Here is a 20,394-nt window from a genome sequence, read left to right as displayed (position 1 = left end):
TCAGGGACTTTTGAATGGCTTGAATATTCATTCTACATATCATATGAACACTAAAGTGCATTATACAGGTCTGTCTTCTTTGTGCGAGCGTACATCGCAGCGGATATCGGTCAAAAGTTTTGAGCCCATCCACCAACGAACGCATCATGGCTCGGGTTCTTGTTCTTCGCGGGTCATTTTTGATCATTTTGCCGTCTATCGTTACTTAATCAGACTTTGCGATCGTCGCAGGTTTCTCTGGATACACACTCTATTTTGCCATCGTGGGCAGATGAACATGGTAAACTCGAGCACAGAAGAAACCAGGCTCAAAATAGCGTTGGACTGACGAATCATGCCCATTCATTCAAATGACACTTCGGATTTTATACCTCTGAGTATGTATCGCAAGACTCTTGAATGCTGCAAGTATCATTTTACCTCACAAGTGACGCATTGACATTGCAGGATGCATGCCTACAGGTGCATCTAACGTGTAAAAAGAGTAAAAAGTTTAATGTCCCACAGAGCATCTTTTGGACACCAGCAGTCGCGGCTCCTGTGTTCAAATATGTATGTTGCTATTCGATGCTGCTATGCAGAATTATAATAAATGCGAGTTGTCACGCTGATAATCCTGAATCTTTTCCCTCTCTCCACTCTTGTCCATTATGAGTCTTGCAACAATAATAGCTGGAACGCTCACATTAATGGCATCGCATTTGGTTCTTGGGTACAATGTAGTCTGCAACGAGGATACGCAAGTTTACCCGTTTCAAGTTTCCAGTAGACCATGCTACAGTAGTCCATTTAAAAGAATTGTGTTCTTCGGTGATTCTTGGACAGAAAACGGCGAGGGTCCACTAGATTCCAATTCCTATGACACGTCGAATTTTGTAGGTTTCTTGACATGTCAGTGAAAAAAAATGTTTATTCTGTAATAATTAAAGGATGTATCTAGAGAGGACGGCAAACGAACGGTCCAACGTGGGCTGAATATCTAACCAAAATGATGGGGGCTGATACCTTAGACTATGCTTTCTCGGGAGCCTCGGCCAACAATGTATGTATCATACATCACCCACCATCCAATAATATGATTATTTATGGTGTTCCTGAAATAGGACATTGTGCCTCGAAGTGTACCCGACACTGGTCAACAAATTACAATGTATCAGCAGCCAGGAACGGTGCAGGGCGGCGGTGCAGAGCCTTCATTACACTTTATTTGGACAGGTACGTACTTTTGCTACCATGCAAAGTCCTTGAATTTAGCTAAATTGAGCTACTGTGCGTAGGCGTAAATGATATCCACGATATATTTGTTAACACGACAAGCGAGGCGGAACGTTATGCAAAGATGGAAGGCATCATTGCGTCGCTTGAAGATCAAATGGTAATCAAACGATATGAGAGCATGCAATGTCGCTACTTAGCATAAGAAATGGTATAGGAGCAGCTGTTCTACGAATCAAACACACGTTACTTTGTGATTATGGGGTTAGCACCCATCAACCGACTACCACTGTTTCGAAATCTGTCTTTCGCAGATAAATTATCACTAACAAACCTCATTGCTGCATACAACAGCCAACTTCGCAGCTTAGCACCCCAGTTTACGGAAAGCAGGACCATGACTCTAAGTTACAAAGACATGGGGGATTTACGGGTGGCTTCACAGGCCGGTGACGACGATGTAAAGATATTGTTTTTCAATGTCCATAAAATGTTCCAAGACAAACTCCTCTCTAAAGCAGAATCACTTGGCATTGTAAACGTTGCTGATGCATGCAAATCAAATATTCAACAATGCAGCTCAAGTCAGCAAAGGTAGGCAACGTATTTGTATCTTTCACATCTCGAGGCAAATTGTTAATGCATTCCTAAGATACCTTTGGTGGGATGACTGGCATCCTACGACGTACGTGCACCAGCTTATTGCTTCCATGATAACCAAGACTTTGCTGTCATAAGGTCCCCATATGTTTGCGCAATCATTCGCTGACCTTGTACTTTTACATATCCCCTTTTTTAACCTCCCCATTCATGCATCGTCTTTTGGTCAATTAAAGTTCAAATACTTTCCCTTCTTGTCATGAAATACACATTACGTTTACTACACGCACGGCGGCCTCTCTTAGCTTAGACAATGCCAAGCGTAGCCTTCGACTTTTTGGGTATGCAAACTCGGTCGACAGTGACTTACGCTTGTTTCTGACGACGAGTATGAAAAAGGGACACTCTATTCATTCGACAAGGTCATTGATCGTCTACATGAAAGCTTTCCTTCTGATCTAAAGACACGCGATGAAACCAGTCGATTCTTTTATGAATGGCTGTGGTCTGGGTTAAGGGACTACTTTGGGGCGTCGTCAGCTGGCCGATATTGCCCGCTGTTGCAAGTCCTGAAGGCAACGCTTGCTCGCGCCATGCGTATCAGGAAATACAGTATACCTTCAGCTGACGAGATAGACAGGATCATCGCCACGTTTGCAGATCTAGACCCGGCACCTACAGCGCGCGAAGCACTACAGTTGCTGAAAAAGAATGGATGGGATCTCTGGATAGCTACGAATGGCGGATATCAGAGCACGCAGGCTCTTTTAGAAAGCAAAGACCTCTTGGATTACTTTCGACTCGACGGCCAGAAAGACACTCTCAATATCTTGAGCTGCGATGATTTGCGGATATCCAAACCACATCCAAAAGTGTATTCAGAAGTGATGCGGCTGGCGGTACATAGAACTCAACGCATAGAGGTATGAGAAAGAAAGGAAATGATCTTGATCGTGGGTTCTTACGCAGCATGCATATATTTTGGATTAGAACTTTTACTTTGTTTCCTCGCATGCTTGGGACTTGGCAGGAGCGAAAAATGTGTCATTCAGGACAGTGTTTCTTACGACTGAAGAAGGCGAATATGCAAAGGATATGTACAACGGTGTAGGGCCAGATATACAAGGAGACTCTATCTTGGAGTGCGTAGAGAAATTGATGGAACTGGAAAAGACCAAGAAGTACTTTCTGTAAATAAAACAGGAGTAGCGCTATCGCTTTCGTCGGCGTCGTTGTTGCTTTTGTTGCTGCTGATGGAAATTCCTCATCTTGTGTCCCCAATACATGTTGGTCTTGAATAAACACCCATCCTCCTTCATTTTCTGCGCGATCCTGACTAGATTGCGTGCATCATCGAGACCCGAGTGCTGATGTCCTTTGAACTCCATACTCAATGCTTCGAGCATAGCAGGGATGTTTTTGTTTTCTTTGAGTTTGTAGAAGTCCTTGAACAACTTGCGGATGTTCACCCAAGGCCGCTCAAAATATGCTGGTCGCCGTTCGAGGTTGCTGTGTTCACATTGCTTTGTAATAAAATCTCGGATATCAAAAGGTCCATCTATGCAGAGATTAATATTCAATAAACACCAAATATGGTCTGGGCAGGGGAGACGTACCTGTAACGAACGCTGCAGTCTTTTCTCGAAACAGCGAATATTTGCCCATAAATTCTTGAAACTTGTTCAGAACTTCCACAAAGTCTGGACTGTTGTCAACTTGTTCCTACTCAGATGATTACATAAAGTGAGCAAGAGAGAGAAGGCTGCTGCAAAGTTGTTACCTGAGATATGCCTGTTAATTCTTTGCAAAAATCCGACAGAGTAGGGTTGATGCTCGGTTTGACATAAGATTGGAACTCATCCACCTGGTGCAATTCACATAATTAGGCAAACAGTCAATTGCAATCGTATAACATATGCGCCTACACACAATCTCAAAAGTTTTGCCGTCAACGAGGACAACCGGAAATTCGATAATCTCGTTGGGAAACGTGAATCCTCCGTTTGCTTCGCACGTAGCTTCCACGTCGAAAAACAAATAGTAATCCAACGGCTGCTCTTTAGGAATAGCTGACGATTCAGACTTGTTCTTGTTTGGTATTATTATTTGCTCTTCTTTTGCTTCTCCAGCAGCAGCACTCTTTTCCTCCTCATCCACGTTCGTCTTTTCAACTTGCTCTGATCTTGCTTTCGCTGCTGCTCGTTCCTCTGCAGCTTTCTTCTCGCGCGCTTTCCGCAATCGCCTTTTGAGTTCTGGTTTGTGACCATTCGTCTCGAGCCCAAGCTCTGCTAAAGCTATTCGCAACGACTCGACGGTCGTTAAATTCGCATTGCTTGCCATCGATCTGCTATCGTGCCCGTTCCAAGAAGTAGTAGTGGTCCGCTCCTCCCGCCGACGACAACCTTTTCATCAGCCAAAAAAGTGACCGAGTGATCCGCTCTGGCCCCGATGGGCACAATTCCCCTTATAACATAAGCAGCAACGTAATGACCGACTCTCCAGTTCCAGTTCACCTCGGCGGTGGCCAGCGATCGCCTCATTCTCCTGACCAGCAATACACCTTTGGAAGCCACCTAGGCGACGAACACGATTACAGCGATGAAGACGCCATCTCCCTCCTTTCCTCACTTTCAGACCACGATGAACGAACCCTGCTCCCTGCAACCCACCACGCAAACAGATCGGCGGCTTCAGTGTTCTCTTTTGAATCTATACCCATGATGCCCCTGACCCAAACTCAAGCACGAGGACCTGAACTGCAAAAGAAGGTCACCTTTTTCAACGGACTGGGCCTAGTAGTAGGCGCCATGATTGGGAGCGGCTTATTTAGCTCACCGGGTCCTGTGCTTGAAGCGACTGGCGCACCCGGAACGGCACTTTTGATCTGGCTCGTATCGGGTCTTTTAGCGCTGCTAGGTGCTCTCTGCTACGTCGAATTGGGTACTATGCTGCCGATGAACGGAGGAGAATCTGTATATCTCAGTCGAGCGTTCGGCAGCTTGGTATCATTTGCATTCGAGTTTGTATCCATTGTCGTTCAAAAGGCAAGTCACCGTTATCCCAGCTCGCTATTCTGCCATCCAACTCACTGTATATTATATTACGTCTAGCCTGGAGGATTAGCCATCGTATGTACAGTTTTCGGAGAATACGTGTCCAGAATAGCATATCACACCTATTACTTTCGAGTTCCTCACGATTCAGAGTCTGCAGCCGAGCTAGCCGACTCTATCATCCCCGCATTTCTTCCTAAACTTATTGCAATAATCACATTGTTTCTCGTCAGCACTATCAACGCAATCTCAATACGAGCCGGCATCCACGTACAAGATGGCCTCACAATCCTTAAAGTTTTGACAGCATTGTTCATATCCATCCTGGGCGTCGTCTTCCTCGCCCAGGGAAATATCCGCGACAACAGCCTCGAAGTGCCTCCATTCCAAGGAATCGAATCATTGACGTTTGGCAAGTATGCTGTAGCACTGTATTCAGGCAAGCACGACTTCAAATATGTAGCATAATTCGAAAACTAAATAATTGGAAGGAAATAGGTCTCTGGGCATATGATGGCTGGAATAATTTGAACTATGTGTCTGGTGAAATGAAGCACCCGGACCGCGATCTGCCGCGGGTAATATTTTTCGGCATTCCCATCGTTATTCTTTGCTATTTGCTTGCCAACATTGCCTACCTGGCTATTCTACGCCCTGAAGTGGTCATGCACACCAACACTGTCGCTATGGACCTCGGTAGAAAATGGTTTGGGCCTGCAGGTGGTATCGTCATAGCTGTCTGTGTTGCTCTCAGTTGCTTTGGGGTCAGTGTTTATTAACTTACTAGATTGTCGAAGAGAAACTTATATGTTTATGTTTTGCAGACTGCAAATGCTACTGTATTCACAGGCGCGCGAATCATCTATGTCTCGTCCAAGCAGGGACACTTACCAAACTTCTTTGGAAAACTGAGCACGTCCAGGCAGACACCTTTGATGGCTATCGTGCTTCAAGCAGTGCTTACATCCATCATGATTCTTGTTGGTTCATTCCGAGGACTCGTCAATTTTTACTCTGTCTGTGCATGGATGTGAGTTAAAGCAGGATGGGGAAAGCCTAAGATCAAAGCTGATTTTTTCATTGTTGTAGATTTTACTTTTTAGCAGTGTTATCTCTGCTTGTATTTCGGTACACGGAACCGGATCTCAAACGGCCCTACAAAGTATGGTTGACGACGCCGATACTTTTCTGTGGAGTGGCGTTATTTTTATGTACGACGCCATTCATCGAAGCTCCTTTTGAGAGTCTGGCTGCCGTAGGCTTTGTGTTACTCTCCATTCCGATTTGGCTTGTCTGTGTTAAGTACAGGGAAGCAATTGTAAACCTATGGAATGGTAAGACCGGCTACTCCATGGGACATCTTTACATGTATGATAGTAAATGCTTATCTGGAAAACAGGATTGATCGGCCGTGTGCAAGGACGACCGCGAGGATATCAGGGAATGGAAATGACAGAAGTGGAAGATTAGGGAGACAAGTGCAAAGACAACTTACGATGCAATGATCATAGACAACAAAATTTTCACCTAGTACAGGTTACCATACACACTTATATATATATATATATATATATTAGTTTTGCTATTAATGCTGTACATTGCTCTACAAAGTATTCATTTCGAACACTGCGCAAACCTCAAGTTGAAGCTTTCGTCATGTTTGGAGAGAAAATAAAATCATGAAAGATCGATGGGGCAGCCTGTTCGTTGATACCTACTTTCATTTGCTTTTTTATGCATTGCCTATGAAAATAAGGAGGCTTATGGGAGCATGTGCACGCAAAAGGCGAGGTCCAGAAGATGACATTGAGTGTAGCAACGATGTTGCGACGGAACCTCGAGTTAACTAGCATTGATCGGCCGGACGCAGGGACCAGCTCTAGTCCCCGGATGTCTGTACTTAACAAATTAAACGCTTATTCTTCTTTAAATTCTGGTCCAAACAAAAAAGGTATAAAATACGTGGAACAAAGCGTCATCAACAAGAATGATGGTAATACGAAATTTAATATGTATGTGTCATATGCAATATTGTGAACAAACGCGTTATACAAGAATCGCACGGTACCTGAATGAGGCTGAAAGGGTAAAGGAGCCCAAGAAAAAAAGGATACGCAGGTAGAGCAACTATGTATCGCAGGCAGTTTACAATGAGATTTGGGGGTCGAATGTTGTCGCCGAATAATGATGCGTTGTTCTTTATCGGTGGCTTTAGCGTATGATCAAGATGTAAAGGACAAGAAAAAAATAAAAGAAGAAAGAACAAAGTGCCCAATAATCATATGATTTATTTGCATTGTTGGTTTTTAGAGTCGCTGCAGTGGGGCACAGAAAGGAATATTGCCCAAAGGCGGTCAGACTCACGCACAACAGCCCCTGCCAACAGACGTGATTTCATTGACCGGCCGATCAACGCGTCTTATTTAGACTTGGTTCGCAAACAAGACATGTGTGTCAGATTCATGAAGCTTTTTCCTCCTTGCTTCCGAAGTCACCTTAATTTAAAATAAGAATGGGTTTAACAATGAGCTTTTTGGGAATTTCTTTGCTTCTTTATTACTCCTTTCCACCATCCCCAAACGCAATGGATGACTCCAGCAGCCAGCAAGTTGACCGTCAGCATCATCATAATCGTCATCATCATCAGCAAGGAGAAGAGCAAGGCGAGCATAATGATATTACTCAACATCCGATGTCTCCGAGACGAAATGCTGCTCCTAAAGATATCGATAGCACTGCAGTCATATTCCTCGAGTTACAGAGACTCCTCCGAGAAATCGAGCAACAGACACTGCAGCTGCGTATACGGAAAGCAGTAGATGCCTTGATTGCAGCGTGGAGCAGCAAGCAAGAAAATTTACTAGATAGGATTGATATTTTGGAAGCAACAGCGAATCTTATGGAGCAACGACTGGATAGCTCGAGTATGCGGTATCACAAGGCTGTGCGTGAGATGCAGTTCTACAAGTCGAAGCTCGAGAGGGCGCATGCGCAAATTCGGCGTTTGTCGATTTTTGACGAAAATCTCATTATCCCACCGCCGCGTGCCAGCAGCCTTAGCAGCAGAGGCAGCACCAACAATAATTATCGTCCTATGACCACCACCACCACGTCCTCCTCCAGCGGTACAAATCGTGATAGCTGCTTATCATCTTGCGCTTCATCGTCTTTATCTTCCATATCTCTCCACGGACGACGAAGCAGCCTCGGATCCTTGTCCTTTGGTGGAATGGATAGTCTCGATGAACAGGAAAACTTGCGTAGTTTCACAAGCGACGCCGTCGTCGCTGACGATCACTTTGATCTTGTATCCGTGTTGGCATTGGCAGAAAAAACAACCATTGTCGTAGACCCTGTGAATGCACAACCATTACCACCGCCTACCTCGAAGCCTCCAGCTCCACCTTCACCACAGCAACCGTCGTCAACAGCGACTAGACCTTCTTCACCATCAAATCGTACGCCCGAGGGGAACACGACGGATGATGATCCCGGTGTTTCGTCGTGTACACTTGTACCATCATCAGCAACAGCCAATTCATCCACCACTCGAACGCAAGAACTGACGTTTGCATGCGGGGAAGGGTTTTGGGACTCGATTGCTCGAGGAAAGAACCGAAAGGATGAGGTGGATACTCTCGTCAGGTGAAGACGCCCATTCACTTCCCAGTGTGTATTTTGTCAAGTTAATGACACGTACTAATGACAGGAATTACCTACGTCGTGGTGGCCAGCCCAACGTTGCCAAAAACTCGCCTTCTCTCAAGAGCGTAAAGGAAGGCTACGGTCTATTGCATGCTCTGATAGCTATCATGAACAGCAGAGCGATTGCACGGGTCATTGAAGCCGGAGCAAACCCAAACACAGTGACCTTGTCTTCAGGAGACGAAGACCGCGTTACTCCGTTAGTGTTAGCAGCCAGTCTTGGCTACATGACCGGTGTCCAGCTGCTTGTAGAGCGAGCGCAGGCAGATCTGTACCAGCGAGGGCCTTGCCAAGAGACAGCGCTGCACGCGGCCATCAAGGCGGATGCAGCCGATGTCGTACTTTACCTGTTACAAGTCTCCAACAATGCATTACTCGATATAGTCGATGTGTCAGGTAAATAACAGTGCCTCATGTGACAACAACAACAACAATGAAAAATTGGTAACGCGAACGGCTTTTCGCCTTTTTAGGAGCAACGCCGCTTCACTATGCATGCAAGTTTGGCAAGGCACGGTTTGTGACACTGCTTATCCGACAATGCCGGGTCAAAAGTGACCCGCGAGACAACAAGGGCGAAACACCTCTGCACTATGCGGTGCGGCACCAGCGAAGCAAAATTGTTGCCAAATTGGTGGGAGAGCTCGGCGTATACCCGAATCCGTATATCAGTAAACAAGTGCCCACGCCGCTGGATCTCGCAAAGCAAGGTGGACTCAAGAGCATCGCGAAATATCTACGGGAAATGGGGGCGAAGACGACAAAGGAAATGGAAAAGACGAACAGCGGCTATAAAAATATACTGGCTTCAAAGCGGTCATCGGGTAACATGTCCTCCTCCGTCACCACTTCGACCTCCTCAAACCACTATCCGGCCGTTAACGATATCAGTGCTATAAACATGGTAACGACGGCGAGCACCTATACATCCAGCAGTGCGACCAGCAGCGGCATCGCAAGCAATCGATCTTCTGACAGCGGAGGAAGCAGGAACTTTCTGCGTAACCGGCTAGATAGTTTGGTATCCTTTGGCTCTGGCTAAGAGAAAAACTTGCAAGTAATACATAGTACAACTAGTAAATATTATTATATATTATTATACCATCTTCTAATTATATTAAAGCTAAAATTACAAAGATAGCAATGCAGTCACCTACGTTTATACATAGGCAGGAAAGAATAAGTATAGGGATTTACCATGCGCACGAAAAAAAGTATCTCGCGCACTAAAAATTTCCAGGGCACTTTAGTAACCAAATTGCTTTCAGTTAAGGGCGTCCGCTATAATAGGATAGTCAATTTCGATGAATTTTACAGTCTATATTATACTCACTGCATGGAGGCTAAAGCATGTAATGTTCACACAATGCATAGTACAAGGCTGTCTTCAATTGAATGTCTTTGTGTAACTATTACATGAAATGCAGCATCAAAATGGCATAACACCACTCTGATACCATTGATATAGTCTATATAATAGGTTCATCGAAGAAAAATCAAGTTAGATGGATACAATAGCCCTGATTGAGTAACGGTGACCCACTTAACTTCTTCGCATGTGGTGGTAATTGCAACAAGATGATGGCAGACAAACGCAGACGCGGCTTGATCGCGGCCAGTTCACAAGGCAACAGCAGAAAGAAAAGTTCCACCACCACGCAAGTGTAGGCGTCTGTCAAGGCAAGTATAGACCCGAAAGCTCACAGAACTGCTCGCGACAGGTAAATACTAGGCCTTCCAAAGTCCTTCGATATGCTAAACCAGGAGTCACCTTTTGGCCAGATCGCATGTTATAATGATGTATTCCAGGAAAACAAAGCAACAATCTAAAATCGGGAAGAGATTCAAATTAGTCTGCATCCATACATTATGCACATAAAATAACAATCACGCGCCTCGCCTGTGACAAAGACATTTAATATGCCTTTAGAGTAGTTTACTCCAACGAAGACAATGTAGGAATTGATCCCTCTCATTGGATACAATATTTAACAGCATGCGGAGTTTGTGCCTGAATTGGTTATTCCAGTTTCTATTGTTCCCTTTGCGACACCCGTTTTTCCTTAATTACGTATTCTCGCTCTATGGAATTTCCTGACCTTGGCAAACATTGTACCTTTGACGGCTGCAAACAGCTTGGTAAACTCTGATACTCTAACACGATCTTGTAAACTGTCTGACTCGGCATTGTTAACATATAGACTTTTTGCCTTACACTTGCTACCACTGCAAAAAGATATTCTGGTATGGTCATTGCCTACTTGAACGTCGATCGGCTATGGATCTAACACCCAACTGGATAGTCAAGAGCATTTCAAGCTTGAAGATCATAAATGCCCAAGTTTGAACGATCCGAACCTCGATGTACGGTAAGTTCCTGCAAACAGTAAAAGAGGTACAAAGGAGATCAATGATGTGTTGCTGTGCAGAATACCTACATGCCCTATTTGCGAAAAGCCTGTACCGGGCCCTAGAAACGAAGATCCAAATATACGGGTAATTATCGTTTCTGAAAGAACGAGAATGGTAACCCGGCATCGCTAATTTAAGCATTGTGCTGTGTTTGTCAGGTTAACCGCCATATACAAAATAACTGCGTCGATGCCAAGAAACCTTCTAACATTTGCGATCAACGAGGATGCAAAGCCAAACTGCTAGTACCTATGCAATGCCAGGATTGCCGTCAGTCATTCTGTATAAAGCACAGGCTACCAGTCGATCACCAGTGTACGAAAAAGTCTGCTGCAACCTCAAGTAGCAACGCACGACCGCAACAATCTTCTTCGAAAACTACTGGATTTGCGCAGTCAGTCAAGAATGGATTCAAGGGAGGTCGTAACAACCGACAGCAACAAGATATTTCACGAGCTGAAATGGAGCGGTATGGAGACGAACTCAGATTTTTGATATACATTTTTGGAAGGAGAGCTTACCTATACGTACTTTACAGGCAACGTCTAAGTCGAGTGCAGGCTGCAAATCAGCGTAGACAAGAATTAACATTGCTGCAGCAAAAGGCCCAGCGGATGGTAAGCTTTTGATAAGTATCCTGTATCTGGAGATAAGTATCTAATTCAAAAGCTGGAAACAGGCCCTCACTGAAGACGAGCAAGTACGGCTTGCAACTTTGTTGTCACTTGAAGATAAAAAAGACAAGAATTGCATAGTTTCTTAGAACTTACATCCACATATATATGATACCACATCCTCCATCTACAATTTACACACAATTTCTAGCATTCTGGTTATATTGTTTGTTTAGACTCATACTCAGTTACAATGGAAAAAGAGTCTGATTAAAGAAAAAAGGCTGATTACGTGAGCGGGGCTAGAGCAAAGAATGAGGAAGAAATAGAATAACGGGATAGACAAGGAGTCAGTCCATTTCACCGTGGGATAGCAACTTGTGAGGAGTCAAGTCCGAGTGCGTGTAAGAATAAGTTGACGTTGGAGATTTTATGAGTGACTTGAGCGGTTGGGAGTCGATTGCTGTGTGCCAGCACAATATTTTCCATGACGCGATCCCTGCAAACATTTAACTTTGTGTAAGCATACATGATTACAAAACATTCTCTATTAACAAATGGTAAACTTGCCTCACTTCTGTCACCAAGATTTGCTGTTGGTCCATGGATGCACCGATGGCCAATGCAGCCAAAAATTGCCAAACATACATATCGTCGATCGTCAATGCTATTTGCGCCATGGCGATTGTCGGCTGAATAGGAACAAGATAATACAAGGATGGGAATATGGATGCGTAGTTTCCTTGCAAAGAATTGAACAATGCTGTGTATTCCTGCTGCCACGCTGCCAGATCCTCGGCAGACGGAGCAGGAAGACCACTCAAAGCTCCTCCACCTTGCTTTAGACTTTCGGCACGCGACAGTAACATGGTCAAAAATGCAAGTCCCGGCTAAAAATGATAGCACGATGTTAGCATCATTGTCACAGTACATAAAAGAAAATCCGGTGATGGCGGAAATGTGCTCGTTTACCTTTGTTCTTGCAATGTAGACAATGTTATTCTTCTCCATGAATAGTTTGGTCAAACCATTGACAACTCGCAAAGGTGCTTCGGAGATAACGGCAAGGAGAGCAGGTGCAGCAGTGTTGATGAAAAGCTCGACATCATCAAAAGTGACAAATTTCTGTGGAGCAGCTTCTTCAACGTTTGCTACCATTGTACCAGGATAAATGACATTATGGCAAACTTGCAGCTGAGAGAAGTTGGAAATGATCAGCGTCACCAATGTCAAACTCTGATCGCTGCTGAGGTGGCGTAAGATACGTGGTATCAATTTCTTGCCTTTGGCTACAGACAAGATGGAAATGATCAAAGATGCACTAGAAAGAACCAAAGATTAGATTTGTGCAGGGATCCATCCTCACGTTTATCGATATCGTACCTTCCTTCAGCGTGGTCATCCAATCTCAAGGATTCCCACAACTTCTTCACCTTTTCGGCATATGTTTCATTCCACTTTGCAAGTTCATCTTCGTGCTCCTCTTCCTGATTGGGTTTTGCCCTCGGTGGTCCCTGTCGACGCATCTGCTCCAAGTCCAGGACGATCAAGTAAATATTCTCAATGATCTTGAGAACACGTCTTCTATCATACACCGAGGATTTGCCGGTCTAGCAACAACCATCTCTATCAGTTTCATCTTCCTGATACATCGTTCATCAAGAAATTGTACTTACGCCAGAAGCAGCTTTTTGATCACTCTCCTGTCCAGAAGCTGCCGTGCTGGGTCTCTTTTCAGATACCTGTAAAACCTGGCGTGGGTTGCGTACTGTCAACGACGTGATCTTGCCCAGTGCGCCTTCCAACGAGACTACAAAGGAATCGGGAGCGTATCAATTTTCACTTTCCTCGAGTATAATCCAATATCAAGCATATATACCTTGGGTCTGGCGTGGATGCTTCTTTGCATTATTCAATACTCGTTGCAGCTGCTGGTGCAAACGCTGCATACCATCTTCTTTGCGGTTACGACCACCGCGACCAGTGTTCTCCGATGTGTTGCCCGAGGCCGACCAGGTAGGCAAACCTGCACGCTGGCGGATGGATGAGTAGACTTGATAGTAAAAGTCATCCGAGTATGGGTCGCTCGATGCTAGCTGGGATAATTGGATGCGGTTGATGAAATCCTTATCCTGTTGAGTCATGAGGCCATTGTACTGGGACTAGAAATTCAACACATTCATTAATTCCTTAATTTCATCCACTGCCGGATCATACTCTATACGTTACCTTGCGTTGATCTTGCTGACGACGTTGCTGCTTGGCAGCTTGCTCTGCAGCCAGCTGCTCTGCAATTTCTTGCTGCCTCAAGGCCATCATCTGCAAACGCTCTGTCTCCATCATACTCAATCCACGCAAAGCTTGCTCTTGGAGGAGCTGCTGCTGGGCCTGCTGGTGATGGACTTGCTGCATTTGGGTGATGGCTGCCATTTGGCCTGCAAGACCAAAAGGCTCTGGAGCTCCTGGTACACGACCTCCACTGGCTCGGATAGCAGATTCGACCTCTGATAAGCTCATCACTTTACGAGGATCAACTTCATCCCCGTGGAAACGAGCGGGCTCAGGTCTAGCTGCCGCGGAGGCAGTGCTGGCCAAAGCCTGTCTTTGCAGCTCTGCTTCAATATCCTCAAGACGCACAGGTTGACCACGTCGTTGCTGATGGCCGAAGGATGATGATGGCGATAAGCCGGGTGGAGGCGAGGGCGTATACGACGTTTGATGAGGAGGCCGGCTTTGTCGCTTATTGAACGGCGAAATATTGCCAGCACTGCTGCCAAAGGGGCTGTAAGCACGATCTAAGATATCCAAAGTTATACATAGTTTCCTTAGCAACCATTTCCTTTCCTAAATACTCACCCGTCGCCGTCGATAGATTTCCACCAAATCCTCCCCAGATAGACGCAGTGTTTGCGACGGGCGAAGCCTAGTAGTCCATGTTCATATCAGCACAGACGACAGTGTGCTGCTATTTATCTATCAATCTTACCTCTCCAAACTTTGAGCCCAAACCAAATTGACGAAAGTCAGCAGATACTGGACGAACGTTTCCAGCAGACGAACTGCGGTCGGCAGTTCCCCACAAGCTCTCCCGGGTAACTGAATTTTTTCCTAAACGATATTTTGTTCAATCCAAAGGACCTTGGTCATGTTCTAGAGATAATAAATACCATGCTCCTCTTTTGCAGGACGTTTCACACGGAATGCCTCTTCCTCAGATATGTTTGCAGTAAAGCGCTCGGTGCTGCCAAAGAAATCAAAGTCTTGGTCTGCAAGCAAGATATGTGTATATTAGATGCCGGGACACATCGTTTTTATATAGTATAATTTACCGATAGCTTCGTCGCCAAACGTTACATCGTTAAGCTCGTCGTCGTCGCCCTCAAGCTCTTCGTACTTTTTGGCAAGGTCATCATTCTCTTCGTCTTCGTCGTCAAGTTCATTTCTCAAAGCCTCAAAGTCATATACTTCTGGATCGCGATCAGAATCTAGATCTTTAGACTGAATCCCTCCTTTCTTCTTCTCGTCTTGTTCTAGCTCTTTGAGTTCAGCATCGCTCAACGGCGGCATGCTGGCGTTGAAACTATTTACATTTACGTTGAGTTTTCAAAGTCTTTGTACACTCCACAATAACAGTCGCTTTACCCAAAGAACGAGTCACCCATTGATCCTTTTGAAATTATTCAAAGATCAGGGGTGATTAAGGCTTTAGTGCTGTCAAGGCGTGCAAAACTTCGCGAGAACACTAAAGCGAGCGCAGCTGCCAGCACATCAAATCCAACTCTTCCTCATTTTCATACTCAGCGAACTGCAGAGATGATGTGGTGATTCTCTCCAAATAACTGTTTTACTAAAATCATCAGATACGATTATGAACTTCTTCGTGGAACATGCTTGGTAATGAAAGGATGATGTATAACACTTCTCAGCGGTAACCTGTCCGTAGACCTGTAAACTAGAAGCTAGAAGATGGTTTAAATACTAGCTGTGAACATCCTTGATATGGCAACTCACTTGTTTGATCAAGTCAGCAGCTTCTTTGCTGACATAGCTGGGTATATGCAGATCCACATTGACAATTCGGTCATATGTCGCTTCATAGCTGTCACCTTCTTCAAATGGCGGTTTACCACATATCATTTCGTACAATAAAACGCCTAAGGACCATAAGTCGACTTTCTCGGTATGTGCTCGCCCTTCCACCATTTCTGGCGGTAGATAATCTAAAGTGCCGCATAACGTGCTTCTTCGACTGCTCCTGTGCAAAAGGTTTCAACACTTTCAACACCATGCATACGCCCCGAATCAAGCTTGCTTGCCCCTTACTCTGCATATCCCGTCTTTACCGACCACCCAAAGTCACCAATCTTAAGCTCTCCATTTATCCCTAGCAGTAAGTTCTCTGGCTTGATATCTCGATGGATAATGCGATGGCTGTGAAGGTACATGAGAGCATTTGACATCTGTGAGATATACTAGAGAAAGGATAAGTCAAAAGTTCTGACAAAGAAAGAGCTTATTATTATCATTGTTATCTAATTTCCTACCCGTGCAGCGACATCCTCTGGGAATCGTTCTTGTTTCTGCAATTCCTTATATAACTCCCCTTTTGCTGCTAATTCCAAAATCAGAAATACTCGTGTTTCGTCATGGAAATAACCGTAGAGCCGTAGAATGTTTGGATGCCTAGGGAACATATTGTTACAACAGCATTCCCATCTAATACCAGAACTTCATGCATACTTTAAGCTGCCTTGAATCTCCACTTCCCGCCGTAGCTGACGTTCTACACCGTGTATTGCGAGCTCTCGTTTGTACAAGACCTTGAGCGCAACAATGTAGCCACTCCGTTTTTCGCGTGCCAGATAAACGTGCCCGAACTTTCCTTTGCCGAGTGCTCTGCCAATTTCAAAGTCGTCCAGCGACCATTGCTTGTGTTCTTGAACAAGACTAAACCTGTCGTTCGAAACTTTGAATTTATAACATACAATAACGCGTCAAAATCTACCTTCCAGTACGCGCAAGACTTGATAGCAGTCGTCGACGTGGTCTGCCGCTATGTTGCGCCGCAGTCCTGTCAAGCTGCATGGATTCGTTTGTGGATCGTTTGCTCGCCAGCGAGCTGCTCTTTGTTTTCTGTGAAAATATGTTGCTTTGGAAGGTTTCAGTGTTGTCCTGAGATCGAAGCGGATCCTGTGATTGCTGTGAACTTTTGGCGGATCGTATGGATCGATTGCTGGCATTTGACAACTACGTCCATTGAGTCTACCGTCAGGTACCTGAACGATTTGAAAGTTTAGAGGGACGTTTGTAGACACGATACCTTAGTGTGAGAAGTGCTAGATTCAGCACCCGTTGGTTTTTGAAACAATTTGCTACGCTGCTTTAACATTAGTATGAATAAAAGGAACAGTGTAGGAATCAATTGTTCCACAATGAAGACAGGCTGAGTGCTAAAATGCGTGGAGTCAATCGACTATCGTGCATCGCATAGCAATATGAACGGTCAGTCCAAGCACGCCCAAAGCACCTATGTGTCTGAAGAGGCTTCCTATTATTCCTGAGCTAGACCTGCAAATAAGTGTACTGTGATGTTTACTGTGACCTGCAGAGTACCTAATTGTGTCTCTTTGCTGCTATCTTGCTAATACGGCTGCATGTGCTGTAGAAGCTAATATTGCCTCCAATCCTCCCATTGAATCTCCAGCAAAGTATCAAATATTGCGGTTTTGTGAACGTGCACATTGAAGACGTACGCGGTACCTATTAAGACTTAAGAGTCCAAAAGTCGTACATGCAGTATGATATCCGGTCAAGTAATGTTTGAACATAGTAGTTGCAAATCTGACGTATCTCATGTAGTAGCTACTATTTAGAGAATATTCTGAATGAAAGTATTGAGATGTTGATTAGCCTGTCTTTCGAAAAAATAGTAGTTTAAATCTGGCCTTGAATGATGCTCAATACTTCCTCTCGTGTCGGGCAGGAACAGTGAGATTAAAGGAATAGACAACAAAAGGGTCACTTCTGCATGCAATAGAGAATAGCGTCAAAGACAATATATAAGGCATAGTGTATTCTTAATAGCCAATCTCCATCTAACTCATATCCTAAATTCCAATATAACCGGGTCTCGACGACCTCTTGTCCGTTTTCTATTGTTTGATCTCTATCCATATATCACACTTCCACTTCAGAACTGTAGCGTTCTTCATGGTAAGATAGCAATCAAGCTTGAAATATGCTTGTTATTTATAGGTGCATGGAAATCCGATAAATTCGATGTACTGTATATTGCTTAGCAGCACTGTCATCATCTAGTCGATGTGAATGCGGTTCTGACATCGGAGACGAATAATTTCACCGCGGGGTTTAGTGGTTTGGTGCTTCCATAATTTTTTAGCAACAATCAATGAAATAACTTGAGAACAAGCTACATATTTCGTTAGCAATTGTTATCTCCTGTGGTAATTGGAAATGTGTTATGCGAAGAAGAGGCTGTATTAACATGGCTAGCGGCGGCGGCGGCGAAAATTTTCGTCGCCGCATCAAGATGTAGATTCAAATTTTTCCTGAAAAACCAGCCGGTTTTTGCTACTCGGAAGGCAGACCGGAAGGTTACTATAAAAGTTATTACTCGTTCAATTCTCCAATCACGCGGGGTAAACGTGCAATGGGAAGAGGTGGTGATGAATAACCAAATTGGTCCGTGTTTCCAAGCTTGGTTTAAGACCCCAAGCGATGCAGACGAACCTACCAACATAACTGAACCTTATTATTCCCATTTTTTAGCTCTGCTCACGGATACGCATATTTCGACTTTGAAAAAGTTGAAATGATTCGTGTAAATGGCTATCCTGGCATATCATATACAATTGTATCAATGTTACCGATCTCTATCCCAAGTGGATGGGTTACCTCGCAACATCCCATTGTGTGCAGACCATGGTAACGGCGCTTTCAGCAACATGGGTGTGACCATGTCATACTCGATTGCTCATATAATGCTACGTGCTTCCGGCCTACTGTGCGTATTATTCAATGGTTCAATCCATCTAACGATTGATGGAACATTCGTCAAGCTACGTAAACTATCCTTTCTGAGGCTATATTGATGTGAGAGATTCATGTATTGAAGGGAAGCGGTAGGAGAACGTAAGACTCGGTTGTAGGGCTTATTCTGTCGAAGAACAGGGAATTCTCGAAGTTGGGGATGTGTTCATATAATAGCTTCGATTCTCGTGCATTCCACTTTTTATGCCATTATCTGATTCACCTTTTTACCAACAGCAGCAGTGCCTTTCTCATCAATTTCATCGACTTTCTTGAAGCAGGTTAAGCAGTGAAGCAGGAGTAGAGATTTCTTCTTGGTCCGATTGATCGTTTCCTTCTATCATCAACCCCACCAATAGACAGATTGACGAAACTGAGACAGAAGGTGTGGTTGTAATCCTTCAAACCGCGATTTCTTATTCATATCTTATCCTATTTGTCCTAAGCATCCTGGATCTTTTCGTGTATTACAGCAGCTGTTGTGGTATTCTGGCTCATGAAACGATGTTATTTAATGCAGAACCTTGGGAAGACTCGACCACGGCAGCCAGACGCTAAAAGGGAGACCTCAACCCTAACCCTGTGCTAACCCAGCCGGATTGCTTCTCTTGTTTTCAAAAGGTCCCCAATATGATGTAAGCTACGGAGTAGTTCCGCAGCATTGAACAGAAACGATCACTGCTACAGCACATGACGTCTGTAGCAGACACTGCATATCTAAGTATCATTGCATTTCCATATACTGTAAAGTCCAAACATTGGTGCAACCACAGTACTCATACAAAAAAATTAACCCTTAGGTTGGAAACCATCACATTTTTATTCCCTACTGACACAGGATCCAATAACAACCAGCAATAGCGCAAATGCATATATGTGTAATCCCGTTTACAGTGACCTTTATTTTCGTATAGCAAGCATCCTTACTTCTATTGAAAAGATGAGGGTGAATAGCGATTACCTAGCTTAGCAATCGATCTGATACTTACACGGGCGAAGCGGAATCGCGGAGGAGGGGTGCGGATGCGACGGTCGCTGACGGAACGGACGCGGACAACGCGAGCGTGGATAGCGCAAGAAACACAGTAGTGAAGCTTGACGTACAACTTGGGAATGGCGTATTCTACAAAGTAACAGACTGTCAGACCTGTATATACTTGGACACAAAGTGCGATGCTCTGTTACCTTCGTAGACGGAAGCTTCCTGCAAGTCACGGACAGCAGCAGCCTCTACCATGTTACGGATGTTGAAGCGCTTGATGGCCTTATCCTGAACACATATGAAGGTCAGCAGTCATGTATGAAATTCGACTCAATTTCCAGTCGTACCTTGGGAACGCAACGGGAGCAGTTAATGCAGCGAACAGACTTGGTGTGGCCACGGCCGTTCTTGTTGCGTCCATTGTTTCTTCTCTTGCACGTCTATCGTCGCAAAGGTGAGCATTACTGAGAATTGACACGTTGCCATCCGTCTTTCGTCACGCGACCGCAATTCATCTCAAAATCAAACTTTTTATTTGATTCATCTCTTCTCAAATGTCAAGTCGTTGTGACGGATGCAGATGGCTGGATATGTTGATCGTACCATGATGGATGGGTGCTATGGAGACGGAGGCCGTTCAAGAATTGGCATGGCAACCTTTGATAACCAGGCAGGTCCATCTGAGTTACAAATGGTATAAGGTCAGCAGCACTTTGTTCCCTTTCAAAACTTAAGGCTGAAACTGCAAACGTTGGAAATTCTC

The 20,394-nt window shown here is 44.6% G+C and overlaps 9 protein-coding genes across 9 annotated transcripts; 5 read left to right on the top strand and 4 right to left on the bottom strand.

The window, feature by feature from the left end:
• Positions 1 to 650: 650 nt before the first annotated feature.
• Positions 651 to 1,952, top strand: VTP01DRAFT_6060 (uncharacterized protein; the record flags this gene model as incomplete). The annotated part of the gene is made up of 6 exons (XM_069384920.1): positions 651 to 875; positions 941 to 1,042; positions 1,104 to 1,215; positions 1,278 to 1,375; positions 1,433 to 1,809; positions 1,868 to 1,952. The coding sequence occupies 6 exons, from the start codon at positions 651 to 653 to the stop codon at positions 1,950 to 1,952; spliced, it is 999 nt and encodes a 332-aa protein (XP_069234760.1).
• Positions 1,953 to 2,128: 176 nt separating this feature from the next.
• Positions 2,129 to 3,009, top strand: VTP01DRAFT_6059 (uncharacterized protein; the record flags this gene model as incomplete). Its single annotated transcript, XM_069384918.1, has 3 exons — positions 2,129 to 2,156; positions 2,215 to 2,738; positions 2,806 to 3,009. 3 exons carry the CDS (start codon positions 2,129 to 2,131, stop codon positions 3,007 to 3,009), a joined length of 756 nt encoding a protein of 251 aa, XP_069234759.1.
• Positions 3,010 to 3,026: 17 nt separating this feature from the next.
• On the bottom strand, positions 3,027 to 4,155 carry VTP01DRAFT_6058 (uncharacterized protein; the record flags this gene model as incomplete). The annotated part of the gene is made up of 4 exons (XM_069384917.1): positions 3,027 to 3,373; positions 3,432 to 3,537; positions 3,596 to 3,679; positions 3,745 to 4,155. 4 exons carry the CDS (start codon positions 4,153 to 4,155, stop codon positions 3,027 to 3,029), a joined length of 948 nt encoding a protein of 315 aa, XP_069234758.1.
• Positions 4,156 to 4,301: 146 nt separating this feature from the next.
• VTP01DRAFT_6057 (uncharacterized protein) lies at positions 4,302 to 6,338 on the top strand (the record flags this gene model as incomplete). Its single annotated transcript, XM_069384916.1, has 6 exons — positions 4,302 to 4,859; positions 4,926 to 5,307; positions 5,367 to 5,632; positions 5,693 to 5,898; positions 5,958 to 6,202; positions 6,268 to 6,338. 6 exons carry the CDS (start codon positions 4,302 to 4,304, stop codon positions 6,336 to 6,338), a joined length of 1,728 nt encoding a protein of 575 aa, XP_069234757.1.
• Positions 6,339 to 7,452: 1,114 nt separating this feature from the next.
• VTP01DRAFT_6056 (uncharacterized protein) lies at positions 7,453 to 9,615 on the top strand (the record flags this gene model as incomplete). Its single annotated transcript, XM_069384915.1, has 3 exons — positions 7,453 to 8,513; positions 8,578 to 8,969; positions 9,047 to 9,615. The coding sequence occupies 3 exons, from the start codon at positions 7,453 to 7,455 to the stop codon at positions 9,613 to 9,615; spliced, it is 2,022 nt and encodes a 673-aa protein (XP_069234756.1).
• A 1,042-nt stretch (positions 9,616 to 10,657) lies between these two features.
• Positions 10,658 to 11,748, top strand: VTP01DRAFT_6055 (uncharacterized protein; the record flags this gene model as incomplete). Its single annotated transcript, XM_069384914.1, has 7 exons — positions 10,658 to 10,712; positions 10,775 to 10,817; positions 10,877 to 10,942; positions 11,003 to 11,069; positions 11,144 to 11,454; positions 11,524 to 11,602; positions 11,665 to 11,748. 7 exons carry the CDS (start codon positions 10,658 to 10,660, stop codon positions 11,746 to 11,748), a joined length of 705 nt encoding a protein of 234 aa, XP_069234755.1.
• A 384-nt stretch (positions 11,749 to 12,132) lies between these two features.
• VTP01DRAFT_6054 (uncharacterized protein) lies at positions 12,133 to 15,261 on the bottom strand (the record flags this gene model as incomplete). Its single annotated transcript, XM_069384913.1, has 11 exons — positions 12,133 to 12,489; positions 12,572 to 12,920; positions 12,983 to 13,209; positions 13,276 to 13,409; positions 13,479 to 13,761; positions 13,829 to 14,394; positions 14,456 to 14,522; positions 14,586 to 14,707; positions 14,767 to 14,865; positions 14,929 to 15,179; positions 15,242 to 15,261. 11 exons carry the CDS (start codon positions 15,259 to 15,261, stop codon positions 12,133 to 12,135), a joined length of 2,475 nt encoding a protein of 824 aa, XP_069234754.1.
• A 204-nt stretch (positions 15,262 to 15,465) lies between these two features.
• VTP01DRAFT_6053 (uncharacterized protein) lies at positions 15,466 to 16,988 on the bottom strand (the record flags this gene model as incomplete). Its single annotated transcript, XM_069384912.1, has 7 exons — positions 15,466 to 15,558; positions 15,611 to 15,854; positions 15,923 to 16,071; positions 16,144 to 16,282; positions 16,340 to 16,546; positions 16,605 to 16,846; positions 16,920 to 16,988. 7 exons carry the CDS (start codon positions 16,986 to 16,988, stop codon positions 15,466 to 15,468), a joined length of 1,143 nt encoding a protein of 380 aa, XP_069234753.1.
• Positions 16,989 to 19,572: 2,584 nt separating this feature from the next.
• On the bottom strand, positions 19,573 to 20,237 carry VTP01DRAFT_6052 (40S ribosomal protein eS26; the record flags this gene model as incomplete). Its single annotated transcript, XM_069384911.1, has 5 exons — positions 19,573 to 19,578; positions 19,639 to 19,772; positions 19,835 to 19,919; positions 19,979 to 20,071; positions 20,235 to 20,237. The coding sequence occupies 5 exons, from the start codon at positions 20,235 to 20,237 to the stop codon at positions 19,573 to 19,575; spliced, it is 321 nt and encodes a 106-aa protein (XP_069234752.1).
• Between the last annotated feature and the right edge of the window lie 157 nt (positions 20,238 to 20,394).

Source organism: Rhizomucor pusillus (assembly GCF_041956525.1).
Source record: "Rhizomucor pusillus strain CBS 183.67 unplaced genomic scaffold VTP01scaffold_28, whole genome shotgun sequence".
Classification (NCBI taxonomy): domain Eukaryota; kingdom Fungi; phylum Mucoromycota; class Mucoromycetes; order Mucorales; family Lichtheimiaceae; genus Rhizomucor; species Rhizomucor pusillus.
Note: the sequence above shows the minus strand (reverse complement) of the source record. Positions and strands in the feature narration are given on the sequence as shown.